General features: G+C 40.4%; 1 protein-coding gene across 1 annotated transcript in view; it reads right to left on the bottom strand.

The window, feature by feature from the left end:
* Positions 1-26,974, bottom strand: part of LOC131479844 (contactin-associated protein-like 5) — a 556,228-nt gene that overhangs the window by 3,922 nt on the left and 525,332 nt on the right. The window contains exons 20-22 of the mRNA XM_058661311.1: positions 15,868-15,998; positions 8,421-8,499; positions 1,774-1,992 (exon numbers count right to left, since the gene is read on the bottom strand). Of these exons, the coding sequence (XP_058517294.1) occupies positions 1,774-1,992; positions 8,421-8,499; positions 15,868-15,998 (429 nt within the window). The remainder of the gene's footprint in view (positions 1-1,773; positions 1,993-8,420; positions 8,500-15,867; positions 15,999-26,974) is intronic.

Genomic DNA, 26,974 nt, shown 5'->3' with positions numbered 1-26,974 from the left:
CGGCCCAATGCATTGGGACCCTGCACCAGCGTGGGAGACCCGGAAGAGGTTCCAGGTTCCCGGCTTCGGATCGGCGCAGCACCGGCTGTTGCGACTCACTTGGGGAGTGAATCATCAGACGGAAGATCTTTCTCTCTGTCTTTCCTCTCTGTATATCTGACTTTGTAATAAAAATAAATAAATATTTAAAAAAAGATTCACTATATTATTACTGTAGAATTTAGTCTTCAGGAAATGATAGCTTGATCATTATTTTCTGTTCTTACAGATGAGGAAACTTGTTAGAGACCTGTTAGTAACTTGTCCAAAGTTCTGCAGTTCATTCCTGGACGTTAACGTACGAAGATTTTCAAGTGCCATGTTCAAGATAATTGTATTCTACTTCACTATCTCTAGGAAGACAATGGGATGGGAGACTATTGGGAATAGCACAACGCAATCTTTTTTCTTGGTCACAATTGCTCTAGGATTCAGATCATGCTCTTTTATTGACTTCAGCACTTTTAGTTTATAAAGAACTTTTTACATTAAAATTCAAGATAGCCAAGATTTAGCCCAGATCTTTACCTTAGAATATTTAGATAATTATGTTAGCATGCATGTTCTCTGTTTATTCATTTTAATTATATTTACCAAAGCTGAAAATAAATGACTTGCATCTGATGTGATCAAAGTACCGATGGCATAAGTACAAACTTGTAAAGAATTCCATGCCCTTTAACCATTTTGAGGAAGACCTACTGCAGAGTGACCCAAAGGGAAGTGATACACTCGTTTGAGTAGTCTTCCCATATGTCCATATTGTCTGTGTTGTCTGTACCATATTGTCTGGAGAGCCACATTGTGGTTTTGAGTTCCCTCCTCCTAACAGGAATGGCTCTAAATACCACTTCTGACAAATTCGTTCACAACAACAGTCTTTCAACATCCACCTTCATTGTCCTTAGTGTGTGTCAGGAAAGTAAGAGCAGGGCAGAGCATGAAAAGAATAACCTGAATCTTTAGACTCTCCTCAGCACTACTACTTGAAAAATGCCTTGCTACGTGTCAGTATTTCTGATAAGATTGAACATCAGATCAATTGTATGTATTGATGGGGCTGACATGGTGGCATAATATGCTAATCCACTGCTTATGCAATCCAAAGGCTATATTCAAACAATTCTATTATTTAAACTAAACCTGCCAAGCTAATGTTTCCTTTGCTACCCCAAATTCCAGAACTAAATATTGGACAACTGAAAACTATCCTCACAGTCGGAGCCTTTGCCCAAAATATTTAAATTATCCAGTCTAAACTTGTTCAGATTTTCCAACTCTGACTCATCTATTGCTTCCCATACAAACTGAGTCACACTTTTCTCCCTTTCCTCCTGCCTCTGACAAACCCCACACCTGCTCAGGTGTCTCAGAGTGACACTTTCCTTGGAAGCTATTGGCAAACTCTTCTATGAAAGACAGCTGTCTGCATAACTGGCACTTCAACATACATGATTAAAACAATTCCCAGATACTCCCATGACACACACAGATGGTGATGACGAAATCATAAATAAAAGGTATTTAAGTAGTAGTAAAGCAAAAAATAATTATGAAGGGTGAGGCTATGAAATTCTGTTTTGTTTCTTTTTTTCAGAAGGCAGTCATGATTTTAAATCAGGTATAAACAAGTGATTTAGTAGTCTTAGCCAACTTTTCAAACTAGAAACTCCCTAAAGATGCCAAAAGTAGATTTAATAGGGGTATTCCCCTGATACATTCCCTGGAAAATACCTGATGAAGAATGATCAGTGGTCACTGCATTGGCAGTGGAATCCACCATGGAGCCACAGCTGGCTTCCGCCAAGGTCCCTTGGATGGTCACAGGTGCAGTGGTGGCGTGACGCAGGGCTGCCTTCAATGGTGCTATGTGGTTATACTGGACTGAAGACAGGCATCCGAGGAAACCCAAGCTGTTTGCTTTAGCGACTTCAGAATCCAGGACAAGACTCTCTGAAATACAAAAACAGTCAGAGGACTCTTTACAAACTAGGTGCATGTCCTGTTTGAAACGTATCTAAAATTACAAAAATGCTTAACACTCCCCTATTCTTCTTGGTTCTGAGTTAGTATGAACACACTGCATCTGGCATGATAAGAGAGGATAAATAAAGTATGCCCAATTTCTGTTTAGGATAAAACAAGATGCAGAATGAAAAAGAATAGTCAAAAGCAAACTCACTTGCCAACGGTCATTCCAGGTCTCAAACACAGGTCTCTTAGTCCCTAACATCCTATTCTCCCCTTGTGATATCATGCTTCACATCATTCTATAGACACTTATTGCTGATTAGCTATAAAGAAAATTTTCCTCCTTGGCCTGGCTTAGCAGCTGAACTCTCTCTCTCTCTCATTTAGTTGACATGTGCTACCAATCAGTTGTTCTTCCCTAAATATGTAAAAGGGCTTTCTATCCCTTGAATACCTGTATAAGCCATGTTTCTGTTGTGCAAAAGACAGATCTAGCATCCACCTATGACAACTAAAGTTCCAAGTTTGATGGTCGACTTGCAGTGCCTAGTAAATAGAGATGTCCCCCAACTCCAAGAGTGATTGGTCATTTCGGAAGAAGACAGCGGGTTAGTCATGATTCAGGCAATGGATCTGACAGCAGAGGGAGGTCATTGTACATCATATGTAAGGCACTGGAATGTCAAGTTGATGTTGCAGGATTAAGGAGAATCTGGGTTGAGTTAATAATGTCCACAGTTCTGATTCCTTATTCTTCTAGCATTTATTCCACCACAATAATAAGCATCACTCTAATTATCAGGAAGCCTGTCATTTTCAAATCTTTATCAATGTCCACAAAGGGTCCGGTATGCAGAGTGACTATTTTGTAAGCAATTGAAAATTGAGTCAACAAATGAAAATTTAACATCTTCTACTGTATCATGATCAATGCATTTAATTACTACTGTTTGATTACACATAGATGCAATTTAGAAAGTTCATGGAAATGAACTAAAAAAGAAATTAATCTTTCAGACATCTTTAAAAATAGAATGTACAGGAACCATTCAAAACTTTATAAGGCAACCTCCTTTCAAAATGAAATATCAATATTCCTTTCCATATCGGTTTTGCTACATTTCATGGGTTTTGTTAGTTTGTTTTGATTTTCATTTATTCAAAATAGTTTACTTTATTAAATTCCTAAAGAATCATAGATCATACAGAGGCATCATTTTTCAAGAAGGTTTTTTTTATTATTATTTTTTCCCTTTTCATTTCTTTAGCGACACATTGGTCATTCAGTAGCATGTTGTTTAACTTCATGGTGTGTAGACTTTCCATTTCTCTTCCTGTTGCTTATTTTGTCTTATAGTTTTTCACTTAATGGGGATGTACAGTAACTGTATAATAGAGATGATCATATCCACATGTGAAGATACATACTGCATGCATCTCTACCTCCGAATCAAAGATGGACTCCCAATGAAACAAATATATCTTGAAAATAGGATGCTTTAATGTTGCTTTAGAAAGTTTACATAAAAAGGAGAGCTGATTTTGTGGCATACTGTGTTAAGCTGCTACTAGCAATATATGTATTCCATATAGACATCAATTCTTGTTCCAGCTACTCTTCAGCATCCATGAAGAAGGCCTGATAAAAGGAGGGGAAAATGTTCCAAATATGTGGGCTCCAGTCAACTTGTGGAAGACCTGGATGAAGCTGCTGGCTCCTGGATTCAGACTCATCCAGCACCCCATCGCTGGATGTCACAGACAACCAGGGACTGAGTCAAGCATGAATCTCTCTCTTTCTCATCGCACATTTCCCGCTGTAACTGTGACTTTTAAGACAAATTAATAATTTTAAGACTTATGTAAGTGCATGTTATAAGAACAAACATGCATGCACCTACATTTTTTGCACCAAAATAAATTTAAAATTTTCTCTGTGTGTATGTGTTGTTTCATTTATCATTCTGATAATTTATCAATAAGAAATTTATTTATTTTTACATTCACACTACAACCTTCATTCCAGAACTCCCTTTCATGAGGAAGGTGGGATTATGATTAGAGGTTGATTAATATTTTTATTGCTAGCTCTTCCTCTTGTGCCTCACATGCACAAGAGCATCCCTCTTCATCATTTTTTTCGTTATTTTGACACCTGAAGCTAAATAAACTGTGTATAATGCAACCTTAGCAGTGATGTAAGTTTGAATGGCATCTATCATGATCTCTATTCCGCATATGCTTTATGAATCAGTGTCCACATAGTGAGACGTCTCCAATACACTGTGTGGCAGGCAGTTCTGGTGGTGTCCAATGTGCACATCTCCTTTTAGAGAGGATTTCATCAGGGATTGTGGTTTGGCACACCCTTCCAAGGAGGGCATGAAAACTTACACAAAGCTTGAATTCTGTTTGGAAACAGAATGGGTACAAAACTGATCTGGGGTAGACAAGTACACTTCTACTATCCGTGTAAGTACAAGCCAATCTCTGGAAGACAAGCCCGGCATTATTACATGAATTACATGTTGATATTGAAAGTTGGCTCATTTGTGGTAAGTTATGCATTGCCTCCAAGACTGCTGTTGCGTAATGTATAATTGGACAGATATGTGATTTCATCATATGTTTTATAAATAATATATATTAAAGGAGCCAGAACCATGACAGTGGGCCATGCTCTCAGTCAGCATCCCATAACAGCACCGATTCAAATTTTGGATGCCCCATTTCTGATCCAGCTCAATAGCACTAGTGGTCATAGGCATTTGGGGAGTGAATAACCAAATGGACAATCACAGTCTGCCTGTGATATTCACATGCCTGCACATGTGTGGACATGAATGTATCCACAATCATAGAGAAGCGTACAAACAGGTATGGGTTCATGTGTACCAACTTGCACACAAGCATGTTCTTTAGCATGTGCATACACTCACTCATGTGCATGTAAATGTATGTGTGCATATATGAATATAATATCCCCATTAAAATTGTCCATACACACAAATGCCAATGATATGCATTAAGTGTTAAAAATCATAAAGAAACACATACACAGGGAACAGTTTGACTTTTCAAAGGTAAATTTTTCCACTCTAGAAATTCTTTCCTAGGCAACTAGGTTAATAAAACCAAAATAAATGAAAAATTATTCTCTGAAATAAAGTAAATGGGATTTGGCCTAAGTGAGGTGACTGCATTTGTAGATTAAAACAGTTGATTTGCCCAGAATATTAGGTTTTGCGGTCCAGTAAAATACATGTAAGCAGGGTTGGCATTTATAGTGTAGCATGTTAAGTCTCTGCTTGTGACATGGACATCCCAGTTCAGAGTGCTTGTTCAGATCCACACTTCCCTGCTTCTGATCCAGCTTCTTCCTAATGTACCTGGGAAGGGTGTAGTGGTCGCCTAAATACTTGGTCTCCTGCCATCTATGTGGGAGACAGCACAGAGTTCACAACAAGGCTCCAGCCTGTCCTGTCCCTGGCTTTCGAGGCCTTTGGAGAAGTAACCCAGGAGTAGAAGATACCTCGTCACCCTATCTTTCAAACAAAGAAGTAAATCTTTTGACAAGAAATAAGCAATATAGAAATAGAGTTAGAAAGTCTAACATGCATGTAATTCACATTAAAAATTGGGAAAGTGGGGGGGCAGACTACACAGAATTGCACGATGCATTTTTAAAAAAGCAGTAAAAGTCATGTTTAAGTGACAATACTAAAAAAAAAAAGTGAATAGAGAAATGAAATCAGGCATAACAATTGATAGGCTGAGACTATTTGATAATAAATGAACATGATCCGTATGGATAACGTATGTGAACCAGCTACATAAATATATGTAGCAACTAAGAAATGGATAAACATGGGCCTGGCGGCATGGCCTAGCGGCTAAAGTCCTCGCCTTGAACACGCCGGGGATCCTATATGGGCACCGGTTCTAATCCCGGCAGCTCCACTTCCCATCCAGTTCCCTGCTTGTGGCCTGGGAAGGCAGTTCAGGACGGCCCAAAGCTTAGGGACCCCGCACCAGCGTGGGAGACCTGGAAGAGGTTCCAGGTTCCCGGCTTCGGATCGGCACGCACCGGCCCGTTGTGGCTCACTTGGGGAGTGAAACATCGGACGGAAGATCTTCCCCTCTGTCTCTCCTCCTCTTTGTATATCCGGCTTTCCAATAATAATAAAATCTTAAAAAAAAAAAAAAAGAAATGGATAAACATGAGCACATCCAATAAGATTTTTCAAAAATCCTTGTGCACCAGAAAGCTAGAGCCAGATTCATGACAGAAAGCTGTGTAATACCACAATAAGAAGAAGAAGAAGAAGAAGAAGAAGAAGAAGAAGAAGAAGAAGAAGAAGAAGAAGAAGAAAATAAATGAGACAGTCTTCAAAAGTAGCTGGCCAGTAAAGGTGGTGAAGTTCATCTGAGCACCTCCAGAATCAGGGCAGACTGCTAGCACATCATTCAATCACAACTACTGAACCCAGACTATATAACTCAAGGATGCACTGAGTAAAATTTAAAATCGGCCCCTCAGCAGTAGTATTTCAGATTTCCAAGCTGTGAGCTCTCTATCTGGAAAACTGAAAGCTGCTCTCACCACACCACTGCATGCAGAGCTGGGGAGAGAGGGCTGTGTATAATTGCTTCACCGAGTCAGTGCCAACATGCCCCATTACAACACTGCATGATTTCTCAACTTCATGAGAACAAGCACCCTTCAATACTGAGTTGTATGTCTATCTATATTAACCTCCAAAAGTCAAAGTGAAATGACAAGCATTTCATTCTCATATAGAGCTTATGAAAGTTTCCTTAATCCGGTAGAAAATTGAAAAACCCAAGACATTAGAATGAAACAGAAAAACAAACATGTGTATGTGTTCATAAAATTTAGCAGTTTTTACAGAAATTATTATTGTTAATCAGGGAGGCGATGGAATGGGAAATAAACAAAACACAACACAGACATCAACACTGCTTTATTAGTTCATTCAGATGTCATGTGAGAAACTGAAGTTAATATTTTCTCAGTCCTATTGCAGTAGTTTTCAAGGTTCATGTTCTGTTGTGGGAATTACACGTCCTCCAGGAATCACAAGGTTTAATGATAGAAGAGTTAGGGCCCTGCCTATCCAACTTACTTACAATTAAGCAGAATCGCATGACTCGCGCTCTGTAACCCTCACAGACCTTCTCCCCCTCCTGGGAGAACAGAGTGGCAGCCCTCAAAGACCTACCCACCTCTTGGGAGAACAGGGTAGCAGTACTCAGAGACCTTCTCCCCCTCTTGGGTGAACAAGGTGGCAGCCCTTAGAGATCTCCCCATTTTGGGGAGAACAAGGAGCCATGCTTTGGGAGCTGTTGCCCACCCTTAGCGGGGGATAACTTATCAGATGGCCAACTGATTTGCTTGTAAAGACTTGAGGATGCAGCCCAAAGAGCCCTAGCAAGATCCCACATCATGATCAGTGCAAGCATTTGATAACCAACAAAATTCTTGTTATATATTCTTCCCTGCTAAAACAGTAACAGGATAATATTTTCTGCATTATTCTGTGACTAAGAACAAAGAACTTACTGCAAATCGCACAAAAACTTGGAGCAATAAAAATAAGACAAACAACAACAAAAAACAAACCAAGCTGTACACATAAACTACCAAAGGAAAAGGACATATACCTTTTATTTCTAAAACAGAAATGGCCAGATTAAGTATAAAATAAAAATCTAGCTATATATTCTTTACAAAGCCATAAATAAGGATTCAAAAAAAGAGAAAGATTGAAAGGAAAGCAATGAGAAATAAATGGGCAGGTGCTAGGAAAGGCAAAACAGTAATAACTATATTAATAAAAATATCTAAGCATAACACAAAATAACTTTATCATAAAAGTTAAAAAAAGAACTTAAGTCTGAAAATGTGCAATTTATCAGTAAAAAATTTAGTTCTTGAAAAAGACAAAAAGGATGTCATGTAGAAATTAAAACATCACATTTTCAGTCAAAATAAAAACAGTAAAACAATGGCAAATTCTAATCACTCTGATTAAAATGTGCTTGAGCCAATTAATCATTCTGCAAATTTTGATTTCCTTCCCTATGTTTATATAAAGTAAAAATTAAGCAAAATTTAAATAATAAATGTATTTTAAAATTAAGTGAATATTTATGATTTTACTAAATGACTTCATGAATGTACTTCTTTCAAGCAATATAAAATGACATAAATTCCAGTCCCCATCCTTATCACATACGCATCTCAGCATTTTTTGTTACAGCAATTTGAATGTCAGATCTTGGATGGGCTTAAGGCTCCAGATTTTAGTGGTCAGGTTGACAATGTGTGTATTCACTTGTTTATGCTAACAGATCCCACTCCAGAGGTGTGCACTGAAACAGCTGACCTGTGACTTTGCCCAGGGTCAAGGACCTGGCCCACCTAAGCTTGGTTTCCAGGGAGAAGTTACAGCTGAGCTGGTCCACCTGCCAGAACACAGAACAAAGAGCCATCAGTGGAGATCTGCAGGTGAAGGGCATTTAAAGATTCCAATCCATAAATAGCTGGAAAAAAAGAACAACAAAATTACATTCAGAGCACATAGAGCAGACCCCTGTCTAGGATTTTCTCTCAGGAGAGGTTAGAAATGCCTCACTAATTCTTTCACAATACACAGAAAATTTTCTTCTTTGTGAAATACTTGGTTTCACAGAAGCCTTCACTCTGAGACATTTTACGCAGCTTTTTGAGAGGTACTTTTCTTCCCACTGAGATGTCCTTGCAAATTCTTTGCTGAAAACAAGCAAACAAAGGAAATCTGCTCAGGGATTAGCCATGCAGGATTAGTTTTACACAGAAAGCAGGCACTCATTTCCTGTCTCTTCTTGTTCTCTTGAGCATCCATCCCTATTCTAGTCTTCTCCACGTTCTGTGTTCTCATTCGGGTCCAGGCTAGGGTACCATACAGGTGGTGAAAGACAGATGACAAGATGGGTTGTAGGGAAGAGAAGCCAGCTACACAGTTATTACCAATCATGTAGCTGAGAACCAAACCTTCCGGAGTGACTAAAAGTCACCACTGAAGTGTACAGGACTGAATTTTTAGGATCATCCTTCAGGCATCCGTCCCTTCCACCTTGCTCACTGATTATTCCAGCCCCATCCCCTTATCCGGGGATCTGGCTCCAGCACAGCCACAGCTTTCAGTCTAATCAAATCTATTTCCTTTAGACTATGTTCTGAGTATCCATGTGACCCTATTTCTGGAAAAGCTTCTCATTGCCCTGTGGTGGGGGGAAAGTGTCTTTAATTCACAGAAACCACGTGTTAGGGAGAGATTCATATGTGCATTTGTAGCACATAAATACATATGTTGTTTAACTCCATTTTCCATTAAATTGATGAAGTACACATGAGGTTAGCTTAGGAGAAAGAGGCTGTCTGCCTAATCTGACCATGTCCATGGAGCCACAGTTCCAGGACTAATTTACCACTGTTCCCTACCCCCTTTCCCTCTGCACTCTTCTCTTCTGATTAAACTTTATTTACCCTAGGAAAGGGCCAATAGTGGTGTCCTGTGGTGCAAGACTATATGCTTGCTACCTTGTGGTAATGTGCATCAAGTATTCAACATTTGATGGTGTGTAAGACAAAATGCAAATACATCTGTCCAAACATACTCCTCCCTTGAATATTATAACAATTTTACTAGGCAATGACTGATATTTGTGTTAGCATTTTCCCACAAATCCAAGACACCGGACACAATCAGTGAAGCACACGAGAGGTCTTTATTTTCATGGGGGACAGAGCCATGGGGCAGGGAGAAAGTGAGAGGAGAAAGAGAGCAAAGGGGAGAGGCATCATTTATGGCTTCGGATTGGGGTGTGGGGAGCACAAGGTCAGGGACTGGCAGGTGCACTAGATGAACACCAGGGATGGATGCCTCAAGGGATCGGTGGAGTGTACTCTTTGGATTTGAAGGTCTCTAAGCTTAGACAAGCAGCCCCTAGGGGGCCATGACCTAGGGGATTGAAGGCAATGTTGGGTAAGCAGATACGCAAGGTGGCTACTGGGTTCAGGATGGCGGGGTCAATCTTTTGGTCACTATTTGAGCCTCCCTTACAATGCATGTGACTGGTATGTGAGTGTGTGTGTGTGTGTGTGTGTGTGTGTGTGTGTGTGTATGTGTGTATGTGTGTTTGTGGGTAGGAGTGTGACACAATGAAGCCAATAACTTAACAATGTGGCTAAGGTCATGAGAAGCCAAATGAATTGCCATGTGGTCTCTTTGTTGTATGATATCATGTCTGCTTTATTTTGTTGTGTCTATGGATAATTGAGAAACTAGTAGATTAAAACTATCTTCATTTCTGAGTGTTTAGTATGTTCATTTAACACACATGTAAGTATCTACTACATGTCATACTGCTATAAATCCTTCCCATCTATCGTATCTTGAATGATTTTATGATGCCCTGAATAGTTTAGTTGATGTTCTTGACTCTGTCCTGCTTCTGATATTGCATTTCAGGTACTGCATGATATTGATTTTCTCTCTCTCTCTCTCTCTCTCTCTCTCTCTCTCTCTCTCAATTTCTCCACTAAACCCTTGAGAATAAACATTATTATCATAGTCATGTATGTTTTCTGGGGGTCTACTCTGGAAATTGGCCACATTGTTTAAGAGAATAATGGTTTAATACCCAGTATTGCTTCTCCTTCACCTGGTGCTGTGACATCAGAGTTCACCATAACTCCAGGGTGTCTTTGGTGACATCTCCACCCTGGCTACATGAGGGCTTTGGTATCCTTGATTGAAATCCAAGACTTGAGAGGAGGGTTTTTCTTCCTGAATCACAGCGAAGCTCTTGCCTGCCTTCTCCTGCTTGTCTTTAAAACTACCCTTCCCACACAAGCAGCAAAGCTCCCTTTTACCCCCTGTTGCCTAGGAAGAATGCAGGGACTAACATGGAAAATGATTTTCTCCCACGATACAACAAATTGAATCATCGGATGCTTAAACCTGGAGTTTAAGCTGAGATCCCTGGCTTCAGCTCACTCATCTGTCTTAGCTGCCCAGGTTCCATTTTCATATGGTTCCTTGAACATCACAAAAGTGCCCATTAACAGGTCACATGTGGAATGACTGAATGTCTACTTCCTGAGTCATGCCTCCCCTGCCATATTGCTTAGTTGGAACTTGGCTGCCCCTTATCTAACAAATGACTCATGGAAGAAACAAGAAATGGGACCAACCATTAAAGACATTTTGACTAAATATAATTAGAGATATGGATTGAAAGGTTGACTGACTCAAAGAAACTTTGAGGCTTTCCTGGGCTACAGATGCCATAGGGAATGACTCCAGTCCAAGCAAAGAGTGATGGCAACTGCACAATAGTTATTGTTCAATTGCTGCGTTTGAAAAACTAAGCAATGTGCCAGGCAAAGGCAAACATTAAATAGGCAAACATTAAATAGGATGTTGATCTATAGTATGTATTAAGCAATTATCAAAGCAGTCACTGGGAGAGCCAATGTTTTGTTAGTCTTGTTTGTACCTGTTATTACCTAGTGTTTATTTCATCTTTAATCACAACTAGTTGTTTAGGGACAAAGCACCATAGCCCTTTAAACTTTTGAGATAGCTGAATTTCACAATCCAACCTAGGGAAGCTTTGTTAATCTCATCCTAGCATGCACAGAGATCCTTCCTGCTCTTAATTACAATGAGGAACAGAAAGAGAATGAAATAAGGTGTTTGAAGGGATGCCTCACTCTTTAGCTGGTTTCCTTCATATAATGTTTACAAGAATTATTGATCCTAGTTTTACTCATGTTCTCTTGCATGGCCAGGATTAAAGTGAAGCTCAATCCATATGTCCCATGCATATATGAATCTGACCGCTTCAGCTGTTATTACTTCTCCCAGTGTCTGACAGGCAGCTAGAATCAAGATCTAGAGCAGAGCAATGAACTTAAAGGACCTATGAAACATGGAGCTTTTAAGCACTAGACCAAACATTTCCTCCATAATTCAAACTTTTATATAGCTACATGATAGTTATTTAACTAGATAGATATAATTGTAGACAGTGAAATTTAAGTAGACTAGAATTCATAATGGAATCTTGTCTGGGATCTCACAGCAAAAGTGATGGAAATTGAATTCACAGTTGAATGAATGTATAACGATGCTTTTCTTAATTTTAAGAGCACCATCCCCTCTGCCACCAGAAAAGAATGATGTGGTTGTTTTTAAACTTTCTGATCCCTTTTTCTTTGCACCTTTGTTTTGTGCTGGCTTTTGCTTATTCTTGTCTAATCTATCAGTGCATTTTATATAAGGACACTGAAATACACCTTTATCACTATTAAACGTTGGGGGCATCTGAACCTTAAAACATACCAAGTTCCAAGAATTCATGCTCCTGACTGCAGGTGCATGCTCCAAGTTCTCCTTTCTGAGTTCAAAAGGAGGACAAGGGAGCCCAGCATTATGGCTCATTTGCTAAATTCTCACCTTGCACACTCTGGTATCCCATATGGGCACCAGTTTATGTCCTGGCTGCTCTACTTCCTTTCCAGCTCCCTACTTGTGGCCAGGGAAAACAGTAAATTATGGTTCAAGGCCTTGGGACACTGCATCTGCATGAGAGACCTGGAAGAAGCTCCCAGCTCCTGATTTTGCATGGCCTTGGCCTGGGTTGTTAAGTCATTTGGGGAGTGAATCAGAGAACAGAAGATCTCTCTACATCTCTTCTCTCTGGAGATCTGTGTTCCCAATTGGAAAAAAAAAAAAAAAAAAGAAAAAAGGACACAAAGGAGGAATTACAGCAGCTCACATCCCGAGTCTGTTGGATGAATGTGGTAAGATGTACATTGGGACAATTGCATCAAGATAGATAGATAGATAGATAGATAGATAGATAGATAGATAGATAATGCACTATGCACATGCGTACTTATATATGGCATTTATAATTTGATGCTGAATGAGATGTGCCAAGGAGTGAGTACAGACAGAGAACAGAGGTATCTTGCAATTCTAAGGTTCTCCAGTGTGCATTGTCAGGTACAAATTGAAGGCCAACAGAAAAGAGTGAGCGATACACACAAACAGGAGAATAGGATAGTGGCATCCTGCAAGTAGGTGAGAAATAAACCAAGTTTTCAGAGTAGAGAGCCTTCTGTGGCCACCAAGAGGACAGGAATGATGGAGTGCTGGCAAGAACACCGGAGTTTGCAAGAGAAGAGCATGGATGCTTTGAGAAGCACTATTCCACTGCAGCTGAGAGGGAAAAAAAATCTTGATTTACTAAAATTTGCCAAGTTCAGTAAAAACTATGATTCAACACTATAAACTCCAAAATATAAAACTGAAAATAGACACGAAACAGCGGAATACTACCCTATAGCCATTTTAAGATGTATAGCAGCTGGTTGTGTATAAACTAAAATTGACATGTCAATGAGGTAGTCACAGGATGTGGTTAAGAACTTGCATGTTCTAGCATATAGGTTACTCAATACCATGTCAATTAACTCCATAATGTTGTAAATTGTTGATGTTACATGGTGGTTTTTTGTTGAACGGGATGATATTCTGACAGCTCTGCTTTCAGACCAGAGATGGTCTCTGCAAGAAACTATTGAATTTACTGGACAATAAGATGCTGGACCCTATGTATGGTATATGCTTGCAATGAAAGAATCATGACTGGATTTGAATTTCAATACTGCAACAAGGTGGAGTAATCCACCATGGAGGAAGGGCATGGGTAGGGGTTGGGGGAATCCTAGAGCCTATGAAACGGTGCCATAAGATGAAATGAAAAAAAAAAAATAAGATAAAGTGAACTTTAGAAGTGAAGTATATAAAAATATTTCCACAAATTTGGGAATTACGATGTGAGAGAAAATGAAACCATGCATTAATTTAAATAAATACACTTCCCTTCTGGGAGGTTTTTGTTTGCCATTTTTTTTTATTAATTCTTTTGCATTATGTGACAGTTTCATAGGCTCTGGGAATTCCCCCACCCCTCCCCATGCCCCTCCCCCTGGTGGATTCCTCCACCTTGATGCAGTATTACAGTTCAAATTCAATCAAGATTCTTTCCTTGCAAACGTATACCAAGCATAGAGTCCAGCTACTTATTGTCCAGATGGGTTGAACAGTTTTTCCATTTTTTTTAATATTTATTGGTTTATTTGATTTGCCTTACAAACAGCACAGGGTAGGAGGTGATTAAAAAATGCTCCTTTATCCACTGGCTTATTTCTAAGTTGCCACACAGCTAGGATTTGGCCAGGCCATCGCCAGAAGTCAGAAACTGACTCTGGACTCTGCATGTTCTCCAAGAGAAGGGAGAGAACATGGAAAGACATTGATGCAGGCAAATGCATGAGTGGCTCTGGAGAGGGGCCTTCTATGCTCCTCTGAAAGGAAAGTCAGTCCCTGAGAATGAAGACAGAGCTGTCACAGTTAGCTGGAGAGAGCAGAGGACATGAGAACTAATCTGAGGTGATGGCCGGGTGGACTGAAGGGCTTGCTGAGGGTTCTGGATTCTATACACGGGTGATGTGAACTCCGTCTAGTCTCCTATGTGGCCTGCCACTGTCTACTTCTGGTCCTTTTTTTCAGATTTATTAATTTTTTTATTGGAAAATCAGATACACAAAAAGGACAGACAGAGAAAAAGATCTTCTGTCCACTGATTCACTCCCTAAGAGGCCACAATACCTGGAGCTAAGCCAATCCAAAGCCAGGAACCTCTTCCGGGTCTCCCACATTGATGCAGGGTCCCAAGGCTTTGAGCCATCTTTGACTGCTTTCCCAGGCCACAAGCAAGGAGCTGGATGGAAGGTGGGGCTACAGGGATTAGAACTGGTGCCAATATGGGATCCTAGTACATGCAAGGTGAGGACTTCAGTCGCTACGCTACCACACCGGGCCCTGGTATTGGTACTTTATACAGAGAACATGGGGGTTTCTCACAATTTTGTACCATGTGTGCACATTCAGACCCAGTTGAGTCCTAACATCAGAACACAAGTATTGATGACCATACAACACCTGTGCTCTCCCCAGTGCTCCCTGTCTCTTTGGCACACTTTTTCCACTGCTCGTGCTGAAACCTATTGTGACTTCTCCTTATCCATGTATTTATGACCACAACCCAGCCTGGGTGTTACCTGTTTAACCAGATAATACAATCACCTGATGTTCTTCTCTTCTCCCATATTTTTCTGGTTCAGTTAATCTGACGTGAGGCCCAAGGACTTATATTTCTTCTTTTTTTTTAAGATTTTATTATTATTGGAAAGCCGGATATACAGAGAGGAGGAGAGACAGAGAGGAAGATCTTCCATCCAATGTTTCACTCCCCAAGTGAGCTGCAACGGGCCGGTGCGCGCTGATCTGATGCCAGGAACCTGGAACCTCTTCCTGGTCTCCCATGTGGGTGCAGGGTCCCAAAGCATTGGGCTGTCCTCAACTGCCTTCCTAGGCCACAAGCAGGGAGCTGGATGGGAAGTGGAGCTGCCGGGATTAGAACCGGCACCCATATGGGATCCCAGCACTTTCAAGGTGAGAACCTTAGCCGCTAGGCCTCACCACCAGCCCAAGGACTTATATTTCTAGCAAAGTTGTAGGTTTTCTGGATGACTGAGGGAGGAATAAACACATCTTGGCAACCAATACTCTAGTTCTCCCAAGATTGGGCCATGTATGAGTTATGTTTATATCTAGCTATATCTGCCTCATTTGGCTTTGGATAGAAGCTTAAAAAACCTCGACTGATCAGCCAAGGCCTGTTGGCTGATTGTGAATAAGGGAGGTGAGTTACCTGCATGGTAAGCTCCCTCCCCTCTCGGTTTATCTTCAAGTGATGCATCTTTCCATTAGCAAAGTTCTCTGTATCAATGGTGAATACGTGGGTGTCTTCCTTGCTCAACTGATAGCGAACCTGTAAGCTTCCTTGAAAGAAAAATGGTAGAAATTAATATTAAAAATCGTTCCCATAAAATATATAATTGTGATAAGATTGTCATTGAGTTGATTTTTATTATGTACCAAGAGAGCCTGCTCCTGAATTCCTGTTATTTGTACGTTTAATACGAATAATGTAGCTCATCAGGGCCCCAACAGAAAACTCAAGTACTAATACTATTACTACTGCAAAATGAAAGAGTGAGTGTGTGTGCATGTCTCTGTGTGTGTCTGTGTGTGTCTGTGTGATAAGAAACCAGAATTCCACTCCGGAAAATAAGGGAACCAAAAGCCTCTTTTGTAACTGGATTGATAAAAGTTTACTAAGATAGAGGTAAGGTTAGTTCCACTCTCTCTCCAGTTCCTTCCACTTTCTGTAACTTTCTGCTCCACTTCCCTACTTCCACTTCAACCTAAAGGAAGATGTGGTGAATCAGCACCTGTCTCCACCGATGGAGACAGATGCTACTAGTTGGTGTATGTTGTGGTTATGGCATAGCAATCCACGTTTACCCTCAGTGGGCCAATGGAACATTCAAATTTCACTAGGAAACTTTTTTCCAGATAGATGTTCACTACTCATTGGAGACCAGGAGATCAATTTACTGCATCTCAGTCAACATTTCTTACAAATGGAACAGGACTGAAAAGGAAACCTGAGAATCCCAAGAGACAAATTATCCACAAATGTAGTGTGTGTGTGTGTGTGTGTCAGAGAGAAAGAGAGAGAATGCTAGATCACAAAGTGGATACTTTGCTATGGATCATGCTGTTAGAGTGCACAAGACATTCCATACGAGAAACTTGCCTCAAAATACAGCTCTACTACCAGATGGAATTGTTAATCTCTCCTATTTAAATTCAGTTTTTTCATTCTTTTTTTTTTTGTGGTGGTTAGTGTATATCAATGTTGGTAGATTATAAATGGTCTGTAATAGTTTGTGTGTCCCATGGAGAGAGATAAGATGTTCTCATATGGAAATTACAAATACAACCAGGGAGCAGAGGTTAAGCCCTACAGCTCAGAGATCCACATCCCTCATCTGAGTTGCTGGGTTCAGTGATTGGCTCTGGCTCCTGACTGCAGCTGTCTACCCATGGAGGCAGAAAATGGACACTCAGGTACTTTGGTTTCTGCCACCTGCATCGGCGATCTGGACTGAGTTCACAGTTCCTGGCTTCAGCCTTGGCCCAGCTTCAGCTGTTACTTGCACTTGAGGAATAAACCAGCTGATGGAAACTCTCCATGTCTCTCTTTGCCAGTCTATATCTCCCTGTTTTAGAAATTAAAAAAAAAATCATGATTGAATGAAACTGTTGAGCCTCTGATAAGCCTTGTTTTCCATATGCTTCTAGAATATATGTATTTTAATCGAATGACTTGTTTTCCCAAACAGATACAAAATCTAGAAATCATGTTGAAAAACACAAGTTAAATTTAGCTGCTTTTAAAATCATGTATTTGGGTAAAATTTGCATCAGTATTTTTAGAGCACAAGAAGTACAAGGTATGTGTGAGGTAAATGTGAAATACAGCCTATCAGGATAATAACTGGTAACTCATAGACAACAGACTCGAATCAGAATTAGACAATAGTTAAACTACAAAGACATACAGGGGGAATCAAGAGCAATCCTGACAACCTCTTAACAGGAGGTCATATGCAAAGAGCAGGGGGGGGATCCCAGAGTGGAGCAGGGGGACAGGAGAGGCTTGTATCCCAACCCTGAAGACCCACGGATCCTCACCAAAGACTATCAGTATGAGCACCAAGGACTACATCCCAACTACGAAGGAAACCACAGGGAACTGGAGTGCCTTCGGAGGCCAAGAAGGTCATCCACTCCCGCTTGACTCTACCACATGGGATGGAAGAAGTCCAAATCCTCCCTTGCAGGATCCAAGAGCATCAGAACAACAGCCATGATCCCTGAGCAGTCCGCAGAAACAGGAGAACAGTAAACTTCCTTTGGGACTAGGGAGGGGAGCTCTCTCTGGTCCTCGCTTGTTTCCAACTTTGGGTCCACAACCTCTCTGGCAATGACCATCAGGATCACTCGGGAAACCGCTCAAAACAAACAAATAACCAAATAAACAAATAAACAAAAAATCTAGAATAGATAGAGAACAACAAGGATAGCTTAGAATCAGACAGGAAACGGTCAGCGTGGATTCACTTATACCTTACTAGGTGGGACACAAAGATTAGTTACTCCTCACTAAGGCATTGAAGATTTCTCTGTACACCCCTCCTTAAAACTGTTCTGCACCTAAACTGTTGACACATGTCTTGTTAGAGTTATAAGCCAGTCTAGACTTCCCGAAAAAAAAAAAAAAAGCCAGGTTCAGCAAAATTATGCTTCAACGCTATAAAAAGCTAAATACTACAATGAAAATAGACATGAGACAGCTGAATAGTAATCTATAGCCATTTTAAGGTGTATATAACCCGGTTGTATATTAACTAAAATTGAAATGTCAATGAAGAAGTCACAGGATGTGGTTAAGAACTTGCATTTTTTTTTAACATATTGGTTACTCAATACTATGTCAACTAATTCCATAACGTTATAAATTGTTCCTGATGTTATATTGGGGGTTTTAATTGATTGGGATGATACTCTGCTGGCTCTATCTTCAGACCAGAGATGGTCTCCCCAAGAAGCCGTTGAACTTATCTGGACAATAAGATACTGGACTCTATGCTTGGTATATGCTTGCAATAAAAGATTCTCAACTGAACTTGAACTGTGGCAATGCAGCAAGGTGGAAGAATCCACCATGGGGTGGGAGAGTTTGGGGAGGGGTGGGGGAAATCCCAGTACCTATGAAACTGCGTCACATAATGCAATGTAATTAATTAAAAAAAAAAAGAAGTACAAGGGACAGCACTTTAAACTTGGAACAATCTACATTTTAAAGAAAGTATCAAAACATGAAAATAGTCGTCTTCTCATTCTGAGGAAAGCACCTGTTGCTTTTTGTCCTGTTTTCTCCTTGGTTTTAATACACATGCCATTGTGACTGAGTCCTACTTATCTCTCAACCTTCATCTGAAACTCTTTGTCAGTAAAGTGACACTGTCAGATTTAGAACCACAAGCTAGCCAAATCCAAACAAGAGCTGAGTTTTCCCAGTGAACACAGCAGCTTCAGTGACATTTTTGGGTAGCATGCTCCTCCACAATAGTCTTTCTCCTTAACTTTGCTCCCCACCATCCTTCAGAAATTGCTGCAAGGTCATGTCTTCCAGGAAGCCATCCTGGACTTCTCCAAGGGCTTGCTCCTGTAGGTTATGCGTGTTATCAACTTTCACCTTACACATAGCACATTACCTCATCTATTTACTTGCCCAAACCCCATACAAGTCTGCCCAGCACATTCTGGGATTGCTAGTACATGGTATGATGAACACGCAGTAAATTCACGAGAGCCAGGTCTCCAGTTACACCTGGGCAGGAACCCACTCTGCGTTGTGCCATGTCACTGAACCAGGTGTTTGATAAGCAACTGTATTAAATGCATTTGTGATGCGGGACATAAATTTATACTAAGCTGAGAAGTGTCTGCGTACCTATTGGACTTGCTGTTAATGCCAGTCCCCTTTGTCTCCCTCCTCCCGAATTTAAGCTTTCCTCAGAAGAAATGTTACTTATTTATCTTTTTTGTTTGCAGAGACTAAATCAGGGTCTGCTATCTGAAGTCTCCAGAAGATACCTGTTGAATAAAGTCACCATTCTGGAGACTGTTATCTCCGCATCACCAAAATTTTGAATTGACATCATTTCAATGCTTTCTCTGTGCAATACTCTAGAGAACAAGTAGCTACAATGATCTTTAAGAAGCGTACAATTTAGCTGAAAGAAACAAAAACATCATCATACCTCTTGTGATGTGCCTACCATTTTTAGGTGCTTTGATATTAAATGCACTTTTAAAGTCAAATCCTGAAATTGCAGATCAGGGTTTCATGTAGTGATTAAGACACTGCATCCCACTTCAGAGTGAGGGGGTGAGTGCATCTGATTCCCAGTTCCAGTTAGTGACTCAGTGTTCTTTTTCATGACTTTTTAAAAAGTTATTGGAAAGTCAGCTATACATAGAGGAGGAGAGACAGAGAGGAAGATATTCCATTTGTTGATTCACTCCCTAAGAGGATTCAATGGCTGAACCTGAGCCAATCCGAAGCCAGGAGCCTCTTCTGGGTCTCCCATGCAGGTGCACGGTCCCAAGGCTTTGGGCTATCTTAGACTGCTTTCCCAGGCCACAAACAGGAAGCTGTATGGGAGGCAGAGCTGCTGGGATTAGAACCAGAGGCCATATGGGATCCTAGCACATGCAAGGCAAGGATATTAGCCACTATGCTATCATGCTGAGCCCCAGTGCCAACTTTTGTGATCATTCATGAAATGAACCAGCAGATGATTTTTTCTGCTCTCTGTCTCTCTGTCTCTCTGTCTCTCTCTCTCTATCTCTCTCTCTGACTTACAAATAAGACACATTGATCTTAACAACAGAAAAGGACATCTATGGACATTCACTCAAGCAATCTCCCTGTATTAAAACTTACAGAAATTTAGAGCCACAGAAACCCCAAATAGTCAAAGTGATTCTGAGAAAAGAAAGAGCCAAACTGAAGACAATACTTTGCCTCACCTCAAAACATACTACAGAGCTAAAAGTGTATTGCTTCAGCATTTAAGAGAACCACACACCAATGGAACTGAATAGAATAGCTAGATATACACCCATATTTTTATGAGAGAGAGGGAGAAAGAAATCTTTCACCTGTCAATTCTCCCTACAAAGAACTCCAAAGCCGCTATCCTATAATGCTTTCCTGCACTATAAAATTATGCCAAAGATTCAAGAACACATATTAGGAAAAGGCAATTTTTTTCTTTTTTTTTTTTTTTGACAAATGACATTGAAAATTGAATCTCTACACAGAAGAATGTAGCTGGATTCCTGAAGAAAATAGACTCAAAGTAGATTGAAAATCTAAAACACAAGGTGCCAAATCACCAAATCACTACAAAGAAGTGAGACAGGAACTTGTCAGGGTACTGAACAGGACTGCAGAACCATTTTTTTAGACATGACAACAAAAGCGCAAGAAACAGAAATTAACATTTACCAAGGAATTACATTAAATCAAAAGGACTGCACAGCAAAGAGGTGGACTGATAAATGGAAAAAGATAGTTTTAAGCTACAATTTGACAATTTGTTAATATCAGAAAATATAGGGCGTTCGCACAATGCAAGTGGAAAAAATCTAGTCCAACTCGGAAAATGTGTGAGCAGATATTTGGCCTAGAAGTTAACGGCAGGTGTTAGCATGCCTGTGATTCTCATCGGAGTGCCTGGGAGCAAGGGCTACCTCTGGAGACAGATTCCATTTTCCTGTTACTGTGGACCCTGGGAGATAGTGCTGAAGACTCAAGTAATGGAATTCTTACCACTCCTGGGATAGATCTATATTGCCTTTCTGGCTATTGATGCTAGCTCCTACCCAGCTCCAGCTGTGGTAAACATCTGAGGACTGAACTAACCAAGAGGAGATCTCCTCAGAATCTCTCTGCTTTCCAAATACATAACTTGAAAATCAGGCTTAGGATCTGAATAGATATTTCTTACACAAAAACACATGAATGCAGAGAGATATATAAAAACACTCAACATCACTAATCATCAAGAATCATGTTCCAGTTAGGCAGTTAGGATGGTTATTCACAAAATGAGAAATGTGGCAGTTGTTTGCCAAGGGTATGAGAAAAGGGGATTCTTAGACATTGTTGGTGGGATCTTATATTGATAACACAAACTTGGAAAGCTGTATGCTCATTTCTGAAAAAACAAAAGCAAAATAGAATTATACCAGTGCTAGGTATACGGAATGAAGTAATATCAGTAAATTTGTTGAGACACTGACACATTCATGCTCTCTTCGCCATTATTCAGAATCTCCAAGATGCACAAACAGCTTAACCATCCATCAGAGGAAAAAAATATAGTATATAAATACAATGTGATATCATTAAGACACAGAAAGAGATACAATGCTATTGCTTTTACAATCTAGATGGAGCTGGAGGATACATGGTGAAAGAAAATGTATCAAGTGTAGGTAGAAGCCTACTGTGTTACCTCATGTATGTGTGAAACCTGAAAAAGTTGATCTCAACATAATCTGAAAATAGAACAGAGGTGACCAGAGACCATACAGAACTGGCAGAAAGAAAAGCAGAAAATCTGCATTGGCTTGTGTAATCTAATTGAAGGGATATGTCCCGATACCCTATTGAACAGTACACTGAACACAGTTAACAATTGTGTGCTGTGTGTGTAACAACAGCTAGAAGAGAAGGATTAAATTGCATTCATAAAAATGTTGGAATTTTACAGCAGTGTATGTACTACTTGCTCAGGTTTGACCATTACACAACGCAAAAAGACATGGAAAGTTCATTGTGCACCAGCCAGGAGTAATGATAGTAAGAAAAGAATGGTAAACAAAGAGACCAAAGTAGAAGACACATAAAAGAGTGACAAGAAAAGAGACCGGAGTAGAAAGACCCATACCTGAGTGCTAAGAAATTTGAATTTATGCAAACAGTGATCCTATAAGGAACTTGAAACACATGTGAGGGGGCACTTTTGACAACAGTGTGCAAGACTCCACTTATGCTCACTGCATCTTGCACCAGATGGTTCTATTCAAATCCTGGCTTTGCTTGAGTGTCCAGCTTCTTGCTAATGCACATCCTGTCAGGTAGCAGGTTATGGCTCAACCTCTTGGATTTCTGCCACCAGTATGGGAGATCCAGACTTGGCTCCTGATTCATAGCTGCCAGAGAGTGAACCAGCAGATGGAGTATATTTTCGTATTGTTCTTCTCTCAGTCTTTCTTTCTCTTTGTCATTGCTTTCAAATGAAATGAAAACACATTATACATTTAAAAAGAAACTAAGAACATGTGTGAAAATATCAGCTTAAAAAACTATCTTAAGGTTATCTCAGGTACAACATCACACATTCCAAATGCAAAGGAAATGATTTGATACATTATATCTTGTCAGAATACTGAAAGGAAGCACACTGCAGGAACTGTCTCCCCACTGTGGGTTGCACCCCTGTCTCACGTGATCAATATCCTGTGTAATCATTTCACTTTGAAAGAAGAATTTCCCACACAGGTTAAACACTTCCTGCTCTTCATCAGTCTGCTTTGATCCCAGATTCAGACAGGTTTTTATACACCAGTTATTTCGCACTAACTAGATTATCCTCACCAACCAGAACCTCCTCTGATCTTCTCCACCTCATTTAATGGCACTACTTTCCACTATTTACATTAGGCTGTTGGGAGCTAGCCATTCCCCACCCCCAACATTAGGAATCCTACACAAATGCTCCACGTTCATGTCATCTACTGCCTTGTGCCCCCCCCCCAAATAAATTCTGCCTTTCCACCATTTTCCAGCTCCACAGTCACACCATAACGCAACATATCACCACCCCTGCCAGATCATTACAGTACAGTCTGCACTTATCTCTCCATTTCCAGTGTTATGGTATCCTTTCTCACTCCCATTGATTCTAGAGACAACAGAGAATCCAAGTATTTAGGTGATAAGTCAGATGTCACTGAGTAAACTGTTTTAACATTCCTCCCACGCACTCAGAGTTACAGCCAGATCCTTTGACAGAGAGTATAAGAACCTGTAAGAACTACACTTAAGTTTTCTGAAGTAGTTACATTCCACACTTTACCTCATCCTTTGAGCTCCAACTATGGATAATCTCCTTTGGGCTCCCCTAAGGTAAACCTCTCAATCTGGCCACAGACTCACTGCATCTATTGTTCTCTCTATCTGGGAAGCTGCTCTCACAGACCTGTGTCAGAAGACTCCTCATCATCCATATTTTAGCTTTCACGTCATTCACATGGTGATTCCTTTCATACAACCTCCTCAGTGTATCTGCAGAGCTAGTTTTGAAACCATCAGTGACAGTTGACTAGTGTACCAAGGAATCGATATGTAAGATTACCGGATTACCATAGCTCCTTTGTAAACACATTTGTAAGGATTCCAATGTCTGTCTTCCTGGTTTATCTGATGCCCAATATCTCCCAATTCTTAGAGTAAGAATTAACCTCACCAAATTCTTCACATTCCTCTCATATTCTGTCTGTTCGCATTACCTGCTTCATTATAGGACAATTTTGTCATGCAGGCTCAGGTCTCCTGACTCATGTGTGCCTCACTGAATGTAGCTATTTGCTCAGTAGAAGTATCATTGCTTATTATACTCCAACAAGTTTTACGTGACAGAAGGAAAAAATCATGCCTCCTGCTTGTAAACCACCTTAAATGCACAACTGCCGACTTCACATTTTTTGTTTCCTGTGTCTTCTCAAATTCAAACCAACTTTTCTTTTCTTTTTCTCAGATATCCATTTTTTTCTGAACTCTTGTCTTTTCTAAAGGGAGTGAAGAGATGGAGAAAAACAACCCACAAACTTTTGTTTCTATTAGTAATCAAAACTGCAACTAGTGATATAATTATTCACTTTTGGAACATTTCATCAGAGTAACACAGGTATAAGCCACAGTAAGACATCATCACACTATCATTCAAGTGACTATTAGAAAAACCAAAATGTGTGAAGACAGATTTTGTACCACAGCCGGTGAAGCAACCACTTGGGTGCCCATATCAGATTGTGGTGGTGACTCGAGTCCCTGCTTTTGTGCTTCTGATTCAGCTCTGCTAATGCATCTGAGATACAAGAAGATGATTGTGCAAGGGCTTGGGTCCCTGTCATCCATATGGGGTACTCAGATGGAGCTCCAGGGCTCTGGGCTTGGACCAAACCCAGTCCTAGGGGCTGCGAGCATTTGGGAAGTAAACCAGTAAGTAGAAAATATGTCCCCGGTGCCTGGTACAATGACTCAGTGACTAAATCCTTGCCTTGCAAGTGCCAGGATCCTATATGAAAGTTGGTTTGTGTCCCAGCTGCTTCACTTTGTATCTAGATTCCTGCTTGTATCCTGGGAAACTAGTATAGGATGACCAAAAGCCTTGGGACTTTGCACCCACATGGCAGACCTAATTACTCCATGTGTCCTCCACCATGCTGAGAACACTTTTGCAATAGCCTTGACTTTTACTGCAATCAGCCTACCCCAGCTTGCTCAACCCAGCCCATCCTCAGCTCTCAGCACCAATGACTCTCCTGCCCAGTAGACCTCTTTATTGCCACTGCCCTACACTGAATGTTACCTCTCAGTGCTCTGCATTATCTCACAATTCCTCATTGCATTTCTACCACTGCAGATAATTAATACATATTCAACTCCTCTAATGAAAAGCAAGACCCAGGAGAGAAGAGATTCTGTCTATTTGATTCATCTCTTTACTTTGGACTGATCTAAATTAGCTGGCATGAGCTAGTAAATGCATTTCTATCTAATGAAGAAAAGAGGAAATTGATAGCACCAAGACAATAAAAAAGGGGGGAAAGGAAGATTTTATAAGATGAAAAGATGCTTGAGCCACTAAGTCTTCTGTAGAATACTATTTGTTAAAGTAAGAAATGGGAGATTGGAATTTTGGAGAGATAGCAGACTCATAATGGAGATGTAAGAACTCAGAACGGGAAGTGTGTGGAGCCTAAAATTGTGATCTGTTAACGGTGTGCTTTATGTAATAAGAATCTGTTATAGTCAGTTGGAACTGTTTCCTATAGAAAAGTTATTCCCAGTTCTGCAACTGAGATGTTGGATATGATGCAAGAGAAAAAATTCCTTGTTGCTTCCTAGGACTCCAAAATTGCTTTCAATGACAGTTCCCTGATACAGTGGCTGGTGAGGTTTGGGTATTAGTTCAGATGTTGATACCTCTCTCATAAGGCTCATGTGCTAAAGGCTTGGTCCTTAAACCCAGTATTGTGCATAGCTGGTTATACCAACACCTGGGATACCCACATCCAATATTGGTGGTGATTTGTGTCCTGGCAGAGCCACTGCTGATCCAGTTCCCTGTTAGTGGCCTGAGAAGAGCACAGGAGAATGGCCCATGTTTTTGGCTTCCTGTTAACCACGTGGGAGAATCAGATGAAGCTCCTGGCTTCTGCCAGGTTGAGCATTATTTGTTGTGGCCATTTGAGGGGCCTCTGCCTCTCTGTTTCTCCTTTTTCTGTAACTCTGAATTTCACATAAAACATAAGAACTTCCAAAAAAATGGCTTTCATACTCAAATTCTTATTTCAATTATACTAAGAAGATAACAGCTTAATCCAGTCATAGTGTCTGAGGTTGGGGCCTTCGGGAAGTGAATGGGTTAGAACTGGTCTTTATTTCAGATGGCCTAGTTCTATTGACATAAACATTGTCGCATGACTCTCCTTCTCTTTCCACACTGGCTCTCCTTATTGTTGAGATCAGAGTCACCTGATCTCAGACTGCATTGTCAGAATTGTGAACCCAACTGGATCTTCCAAAGTAATCAGTATCAATTGTCTTATTATAGTCATGAAAAGCTGTCTAATGCATTGTCCTATTTTAAACCTTGAGCTTGTGTCTTCATCTACATGTTTACTGAGGAATAGGCAGGGTGGTGATTCAGAGCCCATTTGACTAGATCCTGTTCCAATATCTTCCCTGATAATCCGGTGAGACCTCAGGCAAAGCACTTGATTTCCCATTGTGCCCCTTCCTTTGTATGCAAATGCATACAAACATCATAATCTCCCTAAAATTGTGAGGCTGACGTTCTATCAGGGTCTCCAGGTTATGTGGTGCATGGCATTCATAAGTGCTAACTAGTACTACAATTAGGATCTTGAGTAGTAGGATGTATTATTACCTGAGCTACATGCTCAGGAGTCAGGATAAAGAGGACAATGGCGGTGACAACAGCATTACTGGCTGGCTTGGTCTCCATCTTTTGTGTAAT

The sequence above is a fragment of the Ochotona princeps genome, chromosome 3, assembly GCF_030435755.1.
Source record: "Ochotona princeps isolate mOchPri1 chromosome 3, mOchPri1.hap1, whole genome shotgun sequence".
NCBI lineage: Eukaryota > Metazoa > Chordata > Mammalia > Lagomorpha > Ochotonidae > Ochotona > Ochotona princeps.
This window is presented reverse-complemented; position numbering and strand designations above follow the sequence as displayed.